This window comes from Nomascus leucogenys, chromosome 11, assembly GCF_006542625.1.
Source record: "Nomascus leucogenys isolate Asia chromosome 11, Asia_NLE_v1, whole genome shotgun sequence".
Taxonomy (NCBI): Eukaryota; Metazoa; Chordata; class Mammalia; order Primates; family Hylobatidae; genus Nomascus; species Nomascus leucogenys.
In genome coordinates, this window is record NC_044391.1 from 106,639,085 (window position 1) to 106,651,428 (window position 12,344).

At 46.9% G+C, this 12,344-nt stretch overlaps 1 protein-coding gene across 1 annotated transcript; it reads right to left on the bottom strand.

The window, feature by feature from the left end:
* TMEM41A (transmembrane protein 41A) lies at positions 1-9,495 on the bottom strand. Its single transcript, XM_003256583.4, has 5 exons — positions 9,281-9,495; positions 7,258-7,411; positions 5,584-5,745; positions 5,053-5,191; positions 1-2,166 (listed from the first exon to the last, which is right to left on the bottom strand). Exons 1-5 carry the CDS (start codon positions 9,397-9,399, stop codon positions 1,946-1,948), a joined length of 795 nt encoding a protein of 264 aa, XP_003256631.1. The 5' UTR covers positions 9,400-9,495; the 3' UTR covers positions 1-1,945.
* Positions 9,496-12,344: the final 2,849 nt, after the last annotated feature.

Genomic DNA, 12,344 nt, shown 5'->3' on the forward strand with positions numbered 1-12,344 from the left:
GAACACTTACATCCACTTATTTGGGAAATTGCTTTGCCTGTAAACTCACAACTGATAAGGCACATTATTGCAAAATTGTTGGGGTGGAGGGAGGGAGGCAAATCTAAGGATCCTGAAGAGGGGCAAAGGGCATACACTTGCGATGATGTGGAAAACATGTTTCTCCTTCCCTCTCCCTACTCCAGAATACCAAAGGCCACAGTCTTCAAAGTCTGCTGCCTCCTTCCCCGACTCTCGTTATCAAGGCTTCTTTTAAAGAAACACGTTTTAAACAATGAAATCCTTGGTGTGAAAGGATCATACCATAACCAAAAACCATCACCTGGGAATGCATTCTTCCTATGGAACATGAGTAATTCCCAAGAATTCTTGTAGAACAAGAGGCCTAGATTAAAGTCTTGGCAAGACTCTTGGCCAAACCAAATCATCAACCCAGCAGATGATGCCCAAGAGCAGCAGTCTGGTAAGTCCTGATGAGTTACTCCTGTGGGGTGCAGGATCACAGAGCTGGTCAGTTTAGGTGCCAAGGTCCTTCTGTCTTTGGAAGCATTAATCCAGGTCTGTTACAATTCTGTACTGCAGCTAGAGAAAGTAATGACAGCTATAGGCCATTAAGATACAACACAACAAAGTTATCAGAAGCCAAGGTTTCCTCTTTGAATTAAAAGATGAATTAAAAGATAAATTAAAAGATACAAGTGTTCTTTAGTTACTCTAAGCAAATAAAAAAATGAAAAACATTCAGAGGGTATACTGCCTGATGGCCCCATACATATACTGCACCCATTCTCCCAGCATGACACAGAAGGGATTCCTGCAGAAAGGACAGATAAAATGTTTGCCTGGTCATGATTGAGATGAGTCAAGGGCCCTACCCCATCCAGATGGGTAAGAATTTCTCCAGAACATATCCATGACATACAGTGTTTGCTCCATTCATATTTAATAGTCTGTTTGCAATCACCTTAACTGTCAGGACATGCGATCATAAGGTTTGACATACGTGGTAATGTCAGTGGGTCTGAACACAAGAGCGTGACAGAAATCATCATGTATGTGAGCAATACGTGCAAGTCCTAGGCAGTTCGTCAACTTGTTTCACTTGGCTTATGAAGAGGTAGGTCATCAGCAAAAAAGTACAAAAGAAATGCTCGTCAAGAGACTGACAGAAGATGAAGAGCGGTGTCAGTGATGTGGGTTCCCAGGTCATCATCGGTACTGAACATCCCCAAAGATGCAACAGGAGGACATCTGTCCCAGCAATCTGTCACTCTACAAAAGCAGTACTCTGGACAAGGACGATCAGCATCTTCTCCCAAGGCAGCTCAGGGGCTGGCATGAGGCAAATACAACAGGCTATCCCGAGCTCCTTATTAGACCACAAAATACAAACAGAATTTTCTTGTTCTTTTTTTTTTTTTGTCGAGACAGTGTCTCACTCTATCACCCAGGCTGGAGTGCAGTGGTGTGATATCGGCTCACAGCAACCTCTGCCACCTCGGTTCAAGCAATTCTCCCACCTCAGCCTGCCGAGTAGCTGGGATTACAGGCACCTGCCACCATGCCCGGCTAATTTTTGTATTTTTATTAGAGACAGGATTTCACCATCTTAGCCAGGCTGGTCTTGAACTCCTGACCTCGTGAACCACCCACCTCGGCCTCCCAAAGTGCTGGGATTACAGGCGTGAGCCACCACGCCTGGCCACAAACAGCATTTTCTAGGAAGCATCCGTTGCAGTGTCTGCTACACCAGGGCTGGTTTGAAAACCTGATGTAATACACCTTCAAGAGCAGAGTGTCCTTTCTGACAAGACACTGCACATTGAAGCACAGTGTCCACATCACCTATAGAAGGCAATTAAAAACAATGAGGGGCTTTGGAGGACCACATCCATTACACAAATAAGCAACTGAGTCCAGGGACGTGGCAAACAGAAAATCCAGATCACGTGTCTTTTCTACTGTGCATATGATTAGCAGTGCTTGTTTCATTCAACTGCAGGTGTTTCTGACTAAATTTTTTAATGAGAGTTCCAGGAATTAATGCCACCATGGCAATGGCCAACAGCTTAAAGACAGTGTCCCAGGAGAAAAGAGCATCCAGAGAGGTTAGGGTTGACAGGATGGAGCCTGTCTGCACACAGATGAAATTATATGGGATCAAACCTGGAAGAAGAAAAGGGAAAAGCACCTGTTACAAGCAGCAGCAAAATTAAGAAAATAATAATTCGGAAATGTCACCAAGAACAGTGACTACAGTTTTTTTTTTTTTTGCTTGACTCTTGACCCTTACACATATTAACTCTTTCCCTTCTTTCCTTCTTTTCTATTATTTTCCCTCCTTTCCTCACTTCCCATATATGCCTGTCTTGTTCAACAAAAGAACTTGAGATATTTACACAAATAATACATGCTACTATAAGATAATTTTAAAATAAGGCCAGGAATGGTGGCTTATGCTTGTAATCCCAGCACTTTGGGAGGCCGAGGTGGATCACCTGAGGTCAGGAGTTCGAGATCAGCCTGGCCAACATGGTGAAACCCTGTCTCTACTGAAAACACAAAAATGAGCCGGGTGTGGTGGCATGCACCTGTAATCCCAGCTACTTGGGAGGCTGAGGCAGGAGAATCACTGGAACCTGGAAGGCAGAGGTGGCAGTGAGCCGAGATTTTACCACTGCACTTCAGCCCAGGTGATAGAGCTAGACTCTGTCTCAAAAATAAATAAATAAATAAATAAAATTTTAAATAGGAAAAGCAAAATGTGTGCAGAAGAATACAATACAAGACATCAGGGAGTACAGTTAGTAGAAAAATGCATAAGGTTCACCTGTTTGCTAAAAGTGGGCCCCAAATTTGGTTCTGAGTACCCAACAGCCAAAGTAAAGAGAGAAGTGCCATTGCTGACAAATAAACAGTTTTTTAAAAGAAGTACTATTCACATTCTGCACTGTCTCAAAGATGCATCAAATCCACTGGATTCCAAAAGTCTAGCTGGCTGAACAGGCTAGCTGCAGAACAATCAGCTGGTGACGTTGTTAAAAACCACATCCTTGGCCTCCAGCCCAGAAATTCTGGTTACTTGGTTCTGGGGTAGTGCCCAGGAACCTGTATTTTAAAAGCCCCTTCTCCACTCTCACCCTGAGATTCCGATTGGTTTGGAACCCTCTGATAGTCCATTTCTCTTCTATAGGAGAGGAAGTATACAGGAGATGAACATCCCAGACCCCTCAGGGTCACACAGCTTGTGAGATAGGGGACAGGAAGCCTGGTCTCCAGAATCTTGCCAAGCCTCATGCCACCTAGGTAATTAGAAGCAGCAAACCCCCACTAGCTGAGGGCCTGAGGCACTTTGTCTGAAAGCCAATATGACCAGAATTGGCTCTGGTAGATCTTGCTTCTATTTAAGATCTCCATTTCTCTCAGGTATCCCCTATTAATAGCAGCTGCTCAACCACAGATTTGCTCTGTTTGACCTAGAAGCCCTGAATTGTCTTTCCCTCTAGGCTCTAAGGGAGGTTTAAAGAAAGAGATCCTTGCCTTAGGCTTCAGGAGGGTGGTTTTCTTCCAGTATGGAGAAAGTAGCAGACACTGATTTTATAGGATGTTAGCACTTTACCACTCTGATAAAGGTGGTCCAAGGCCCATACTTCGAGAAACACTGCTCTAGTCCCAGCCCTTTATCTGGACGAGTGGCCCGTTCAGAGTAAGTAGCTCGCTGGAGGTCATATAATTGTCAAAGACAAGGAGAAACTTTAGATATCGTCTAATTCAGTAGACTGCAAAACTCAGGATCCAGCAGAATCCCTTTTAGGGACTAACTACTTCCATCACCTGGAAAACGTTAAAAGATCCTGATCCCTGAGTCCTACCCCAGAGATGTTTAGTTGATGTGTGCTGTAGCCTTAGCTTAGGGATTAAAATATCCACAGGTGATGTTTTGTTGTTTTGCTTGTTTTTTTTGTTTGTTTTTTTGCTTTTTTTTTTTTTTTGAGATGGAGCCTCACTCTGTCACCCAGGCTGGAGTGAAGTGTCATCCTCTCAGCTTACTGCAACCTCCGCCTCCCAGGTTCAAGCGATTCTCCTGCCTCAGCCTCCCAAGTAGTTGAATTACAGACGCACACCACCAGTCAGGCTAATTTTTGTATTTTTAGTAGAGATGAGGTTTCACTACGTTGGCCAGGCTGGTCTTAAACTCCCAACCTCAAGTGATCCGCCCGCCTCAGCCTCCCAAAGTGCTGGGATTATAGGCGTGAACCGCTGAGCCCGGCCTCCAAGTGACTTTTAATAGGTTTTCGGGCGATTCTTAAAGGTTTGCAGTTTGAGAACGACTGGGTTTGCAGTTTGAAAATGACGGATTAGGAACTGGATTAAAATGCATATTCCCAGATCCCACTCCCAAGATTCTGATTCAGTAGGTCTGGAGTAGGCCCCAAATCTAGATTCTCAACAAGCCCCCTGACCCTGCCAATCTGATAAAGGTGGCCCAAGGCCCACACTTTGAGAAACGCTGCTCTATTCCTAGCCAGGTGGCCCATTGAGGGTAAGTAGCTTGCTGCAGGTTGTGCAATTGTCAAAAGGCAGGAAGGAACCTCATTGATGCTAGCAATTCCTAAGGCAGAACTTAATCAAAACGGGGCCAAAAACCAGATAGGAAGTCCCTTGCTCTGCTCCTTTCTTCTGTCCCCACTCAAAACTCATGGACACATACCCTCATTCCAACCCTGCTCTTCCTGCTAGCATTTACTGAGTACTTACTATGGGCCAATTTGTGTACTTTACACAGACCATCTCTTCTAATCCCAGTGCCTAGTGCATACAGCCATGCAATGGGCAATCCTTATTTAGTCCAAAAGTATTTTTATGGGTTTTCATGTTGAAGCCTGAGCAGATCTGAAATCAGGAATCATTTCTTTAGATCATAAGGCTTGAAGTCACACTTTGTGAGCCTGTGTTCTCAGAAGCAGGCACGTGCTCACGTGGCCAATAACCCAGGGCAGACCCCCAACGGGACAGCTCTGAAGACTCAAACCTACCCCACTAGCATCTTACCGATAAGAACTGAGAAGAAGAACTGCACGATGGGAATGTTCAGAATCGGGGCCGAGAGGTTCAAAAACCAGTTTGGTGTCATGGGGAAAAGTCTCAAAAACAATAAGAAAAAAAACAAGCTGTTTCTGTTCTCCTCTACCTGTAGCCAAAGAGAAGAAAGCTGTTAAGAAGCAGAAAGGGTCTCCAGGTATTGAAAACCTGCTGGTGCCAGGCACTATTCTAGACACTTTACATAATCTGTTCCCAATTCTTCCAACAACCCTCCAGGGAGAGACTGTTTTCCTCATTTTAAAATAGAGGTGCTGAGGATCGCAGAAGTCAAGAACTTGCCCAGAGTCACGGAGCAGGTAATGATGGAGCTGGGATTTGATCCCAAGCCTATGTCTCCTGAAGACATCAAAAGAACCCCTAGGACCTCCTGAGACAGCGTGGAAGAGTACTGTGGGAAATCCCTGCCACTCGCTTCTCTCAAGGCCATGCACGTAGTGACTCTCTAGGGTCCCAGCTCTCAGATGTGACCCCTCCCCTTACCTTTCTCTGCAGCAGGGCCACTTTATCAGGAAAGTAGGACACCACCAACTGTTTGCCAAAAATACTGGAGAGCAGGTAGCAGCATGTGGCACCCACCGAGGTCAACACACAGCACAGCAGAAGCCCCAGCCATGGCCCAAACAAGGCACCAGCTAAAACATTCTGCAAAGAAAACAAACCCTCAGGCATGTGAACATCTGGCAGCTACCAGGCACCTCATCTTGGAGCCTGAGAGTCGTAGCTTCCCTCCTCCTTCACTGCCTTTTCCCAGCTAAAACCCAGTTGCATTATTTATTTATTTTTAAGAAACAGGATCTCACTCTGTCACCTAGACCAGAGTACAGTGACATCATCATAGCTCACTGCACCCTCGAACTCCTGGACTCAAGTGATCCTCCTGCCTCAGCCTCCCAAGCAGCTAGGACTGTAGGCACACACCACCACATCCACCTACTTTTTAAAATTTTTTGTAGAGATGGGGTCTCACTGTGTTGCCCAGGCTGGTTTCAAACTCCTGGACTCAAGTGATCCTCCCACCTCAGCCTCCCAAAGTGCTAGGATTACAGGCGTGAGCCACTGCCCCAGGTCCCAATTGCCATTTAAAGAGGTGAATGAAAAATTATGAAAAGGCTAGGAACTACATCTGGCATCAGTCTCTTCACCTTGAAAATGAGGATAAGGATAAAAGCCTCAGGGGGCAGGAGAGAATTAAATGGGATCTGTGGCTGTGGTAGATTCTGCAATTACTGAGGCTCCAAGAAAGTAGAAATGAAACTCACAAGTTATTTTTACTATTTCAAAAGATGAACACAAACCATGAATTTTCCTTTGATAAGACCACACAAGCTATGTAAGATGTCTCGTTTCTTTGCTTTTTGCTGGAATTACATCTATGTAGTATGCTAATACTGGGGATTCCATGTTGACCAGAGCTCCAGCCGACACTTGAAGACGTCTTGGTTTAAGAAAAAGGGAAAAGTGAACCAATACTTCCTAAATGCATTCTGGCTGGTAGACATCATCCTGACAAAACATGGAATCCAAGAGAGAAAGTAAAAGGAAGCCTTGGAAGTGGGAAGTGTGGGAGCCGCTGAGCATTGTGTTAAGTGCTTGACTACATGTCCTGTGTAATCCTCACTACATCCCTGAGTCATGCCATCCTTGCCCCATTCTACAGGCGAGGGATTAAGTATCTTCCCCAAGAGCACAGCAGGCAGAGTCAGGGTTCACCCTCAGGTCTGGATGTGGAGCCCCCACCAAGCAGCAGCTGGCTGTCTGCCCTGAAGAGGGATCAGTTCAAGACAGAAGACAGACACAGGGCAGCCTCAAGGAGTCAGCCCCTGACCCCGAGCCCCACACACCTCCCCTGCCTCTCTTGGACATGTTTGCTTTTCTTCTAGTTTCCGACAAGGAAACTGTTTGAGCAGGTCCAGCCTCAGCCTAGAGGAGAGAAACAGGCTGAGTGAGAGAGGGAAGCAGTACAAAAGCAAGCTGTTACTGTCTCCCGCTTTGGTGCTCAATCCCTCAGTAGGCACTGAGGGCCACTGTGTGCCAGCCCCACTACACCCACTGTCACGTTTAATCATCCCCACACAACAATCCCATGAGGTTACAGGGGAGTATCCAAATTTTACAGATAAGGAAACAGGGTTGGAGGGAGGGCAGGACACTGACCAGGAAGCTGGAGCCGGGGATGGCAAAGCCCTGTTTGTAGAGGTAGGCGCTGCAGAAGAGCAGGAACACGTAGGCCTGGTGCTCCTTCCGGTACTCTGGAAGGACCTCAGAGAGCTCCCGCAGCTCTGCCAGGTCGGAGGGGAACCACAGTGACCTGGGGATTTGGAAAAGCAGATGGAAACATGAGTTCAGATCAGTCCAGTGCCCATGAAAGTCACTCGCTGTGTCTTCTTTTCAGAGTAGGTTTATAAATATGCCCATCATCTGGTCTGCTGGGAACACATACACTCCCAATGACAGATGACCTGATACGACGTTGCAGAGACAGACAGGAGAGCCCTAGTTTGGAAGCAAGAGACCTGGGTTAGCATCCCAACCCTGCTACTTTCTGTTGTATGTCCTTGGACTAGTCCCTGAGTCTGTTTCCTTATCTAAAAAATGAGGGGTTGGTGCTCAATAGTCATTAAGTTCCCCTCTAGCTCTGGGATTTTAGAATCTGTTCTTAAGAGGCAAATAGATTCATTTCCAGGGAAATTCTAAACGTCCTAAATTGCCTTCCTTTCAAGGACACTGCCTCCCCCACAAACCAAGAACAATTCAGACTTCAAACTGTTCCTGAGGTGCCAAGTAAAACGACATTTTAGCATTCACTATAAAGCCAATTAAAGATTCTTCAGGAAAGTATATCTATCCCATAGGATAAATGTAACTTTTTTGATAATATGTCAGGCTTGAATAGAACCCTTTCAAAGAGCCTACTATTTAACTCTGCTCTTAATCTGGTCCTCAATGCACTTTGAATCCTGTCCAAGGGTTATAGTATAAACGCTACCTTGCCTCTGCCATCTGAACAGTCCTTGAATCCATCACTGATTAATCATGAGCAAACCCTCCTACTTCTCATGAGAATGCTTCTCTTGGTATGTCCAACACCCACAGCAGAGCCTTCTTAGCTATACCAAAAAAATAAAATAACTGAAAACAGCTGCCTTAATAGTCAAATATCAGTAATTCCCTTAACCACGCAATGCTGTACTAGGCACACTTCCATGCACTTTATAAAGAGTATGCAGCACTCACAAAAACCGGCCAGGTTAAGTATTGCTCTGCCTCCTGCCTCGACCAGTCGTTCATTAGAAGGGGAAATGGAGGCCAGGCGCGATGGCTCACGCCTGTAATCCCAACACTTTGGGAGGCTGAGGCAGGCGGATCACCTGAGGTCAGGGGTTCGAGACCAGCCTGGCCAACATGGTGAGGTTTCCCCCCCCTCCCGTCTCTACTAAAAATACAAAAATTAGCCGGCCGCGGTGGCGCGCGCCTGTAGTCCCAGTTACTTGGGAAGCTGAGGCAGGTGAATCGCTTGAACCCAGGAGGAGGAGGTTAAAGTGAGCTGAGATCGTGCCACTGCACTCCAGCCTGAGTGACAGAGCGAGACTCCGTCTCAGGAAAAAAAAAAAAAAAAAGGTAAAAGTAGAGACAACCAGGAAGAGGGGCAGAGCCGATAATTAATTCGTGAATAATTTAAAGTTGTCTATGCAACATTTCTCCTGAAGATCTAATGTCTAAAGTTTCAAGGGCAGACCTGACGTAAGTGGGGTTGGGAGGAGGAGAGGCAGTTGAAAGTGGACTTGAAGGGGCTGGGGGCCCGCACGGGGGCGAAGGTGGGCTGGAAATGGGGCCCAGGACTGGGACTGGGAAAGCAACTGCGCGGGCAGGCTCAGCGCCGCGTCTCCCTCGGCAAATCCATCCAACCAAAGGCACCGCGGCGTGACGCCCTGCACACCCCGCAGCCGGCACCACGCAGGTCCCAGTCAGGGCCGGAGCCGGGCTCCCATCCACCCGCCTGTCCGAGACCGTGCGGACGCGGGCCCGGATACCAGACCCGGATTCCAGTCCGATAAGTGAACCTCAATTCCCAACGCCTCCGATACCGGAACCCGAATCTCCGAATCTCCGATTCCCAGCCCCGGTCCTCGGACCCGGCTCCCTTCCTCTGACCCGAACCCGGATTCCCGCCACGCACCTGCCTCCAGCCTCCTCGGTGGAGCCCAGTCTCCGCCCGCGGGGCAGTCGCGTCGACAGCAAGTACAGGGCGAAGGTGCAGCCGGCGAAGACCAGAAGGAGGCCGAGCAGCGGGCGCATGTCGGCTCCGCACCCCGGCCCGCGGGGCAGCCAAAAAGCTCACTTGCACGCCGGGACACAGCGGCGGGCGGACTGAGCCCGCGGAGCACGTTCACTGACGGACCGGGGAGTGGTCCGCGCCAAGACCCGCCCCCGAACCAGGCCACACCTCCCGAGCGAGGCCCCCGCCCCCGATTCTGACTCCGCCCTCTCTGTCCTTCGGTGGAGACTCCCGGAAAAACCTGCCTCCCAGTCTGCCCTCTCTCCGTCTGTCTGTGCTTGTTTTTCTACGTTTATCCCTGTCGCTTTCTCCACTTATTCTGCAGGCATGGAGCGCCCCCAGTGCCGGCTCGGTGCCAGGGCTGGGAGATCCGGGGGTGAATCGTGAGCCCGGCCCACAGCGAGCTTGCAGTCTAGTGGTCAAGGCTGTCTTGTCCACAACCTGCTGTCACACAAAGCAAATGTAGCTGGTGTAGCACCAGGGGCTGCTTGAGTGCGGTGGGGCGGCAATAGTGACCACGGAAATAATCAGAATTGCTTTTAATTCAGCTCCTACTATATTCCCGTCATCCCTGAGCCTCACAATCATCCACCAAGGTAGGTATTTTTGTCTTTCTGTAACAGATGAAAACTCTGAGTTTCAGAAGAATTAAATGACATCCCCCCAAAAGAGAAACAGTATAAGAATCCAAGTCAACCTGAGTCCGAAACCAGTGGTCCTTACACTGTGTGGCTTTATGGAGGAGATGGAGTTTAAGTTTACCTTCAAGGATGAGCAAGACTTTTCTTCAAGCAGAAAAAGGAGGGAATGGGTGAACAAGGTCCCAAGTAAGGCACCAGAATCCAGTTTCAGTGAAGCCTAAGGTATATGAGAAATAAGTGAGAATCTGGGGACAAACAAGAGTGCACTGAAGGCAGGCTAAGGAGTTAGATTTTTAATAATGTAGATGAGACACCAACAGAGGTGTTTAAGTAAGAAAATGATTTAGTTCCTGTTTTAGGATGTTCGCTTTGGCAGATGATTAGAATACATGCTGACTTGATAGCCACAACTGTCCTGATAAGAAAGCATGCCAGCCTGGCTGGGCGTGGTGGCTCACGCCTGTAATCCCAGGATTTTGGGAGGCCAAGGTGGGCGGATCACTTGATGTCAGGAGTTCGAGACCAGCCTGTCCAACATGGTGAAACCCCATCCCTACTAAAAATACAACTAGCCGAGCATGATGGCGCATGCCTGTAATCCCAGCTACTCGGGAGGCTGAGGCACAAGAATCGCTTGAACCTGGAAGGCAGAGGTTGCAGTGAGCCGACATTGCACTACTGCACTCCAGCCTTGGCAACAAGAGCGAAACTTCGTCTCAAAAAAAAAAAGAAAGCAAGCACTCAGGCCTGACCCAGGACCACAGCAGTGGACATGGAGGGAGGAGGCTGGGGGTAGTTGAATTGGTGTGATATGTCACTGAGTAAATGGAGGAAGGGACAGAAAGAGAACTCCAAAGTGTCAAAAGCCTGGACAACAGAGAGAAAGCATCCTTGTCATATCATTTAAAGCACCTGTTGGGCCAAATAGGGAGCACCTTTCAGAATCCATGTGCACAAGATCTCAGCAATTCTACATCCAACAATGTAACCTACATCTAAGAATGTAATGGAATTTAATTCCACATCCAAGAATCCCCATAGGTAGCAAAGCTGTATATTTAAGGGTGTTCTCTCAGCTTTGTTTTTATGTTAGGAGGTTGGGAACAACCTAAATGCCCATCAGCTGGTGACTGGCTAGGTTAACTCTGATATATTCACAAATGGAATACTAGGCAGTCCCCTAAAAGAGGAAGGCAATTCTACATATCCTGATACAGTGCAGTCACCAGATAGATGGCTAAGATACAAATAAAGCAAACAAGTTGCAGTGTTAGAGTATGCTATGTATGACTCCTTTTTAAGGACAGAAAGAGGATATACTTTAACTTTTTAAGTTACTGAAGTATTTATGTATTTAAAAATTTTTTTCACAGAATTGTTATAGCATGTAGAACCAAAAAATATTTACAAATGAAATTATTCGATGTCTGAGATTTGTGTCAAAATAATGGTATGGGGGTTTAGTGAGTAAGGATATAGGTAGAAAAAGATTGTCCATGAGTTGATAGTTGTTGAAGCTGGGTGATCACCTGGGTGTTTTATCCTATTTGGGTGTTATACTATTTTTTTTTCTATTCTTGTGTATGTGTCAAATTTCCACTTAAGAAAATGGGCGAAAATGGTGTCAGCCCTCCATTCCAGCTGAACATACCATGTTAGTTCATGCCCCATCACACTACTCTTCTAGCCATCTGTCAATCTTCTCTGCCTGGCAAATTTCTACTCTTTCATCAGGACCCAGGATAATTATCACCTTCTCTGAGAGGCCTTCTCCAACCCCTGTAGTCAGAAACATTCCTTCTCCATGCTTGGGGCCTCCTGATAAATGTCTGTAATCCTGTCACAAATACATGTTCCAGTGTCATTATCTATCTCCCTAGTAGACAGTGAACATTTCCATCAATGAGACAATGTCTCAACTATCTTCTTTCTGTCTCAACCCTTAACGCTGGCACTTAATAATTGTTTGTTAAATTAATGGGTCAGGTCTAGTGAAGACAATGATTACTTGTTTGGTTTGGTACATATTGATCTTGAGAAGTCAAAGGGGTATAGGAGGAGAGAAAGTGAATGAGGAACTGATGTTATTGAGCCTGTGCTAGGAGACGGCTGGAGCAAGGAATAGACTGAGGAGAAAGGAGGCGGAGGCTCCTGCTGGCAAGGACCTCACTTTCCTTTCAGCTGGGGAAGTGCATGGAAAGATGCAATTCTAGAGCATGGTAAGTGCCATGGATGGAATAGACAAGGCAAAATTTATTCCACTTCAGCAAAGCGAGTGTCAATATTCTACTTATGGATGAGTGGATGAACACGTGTTCAGATGA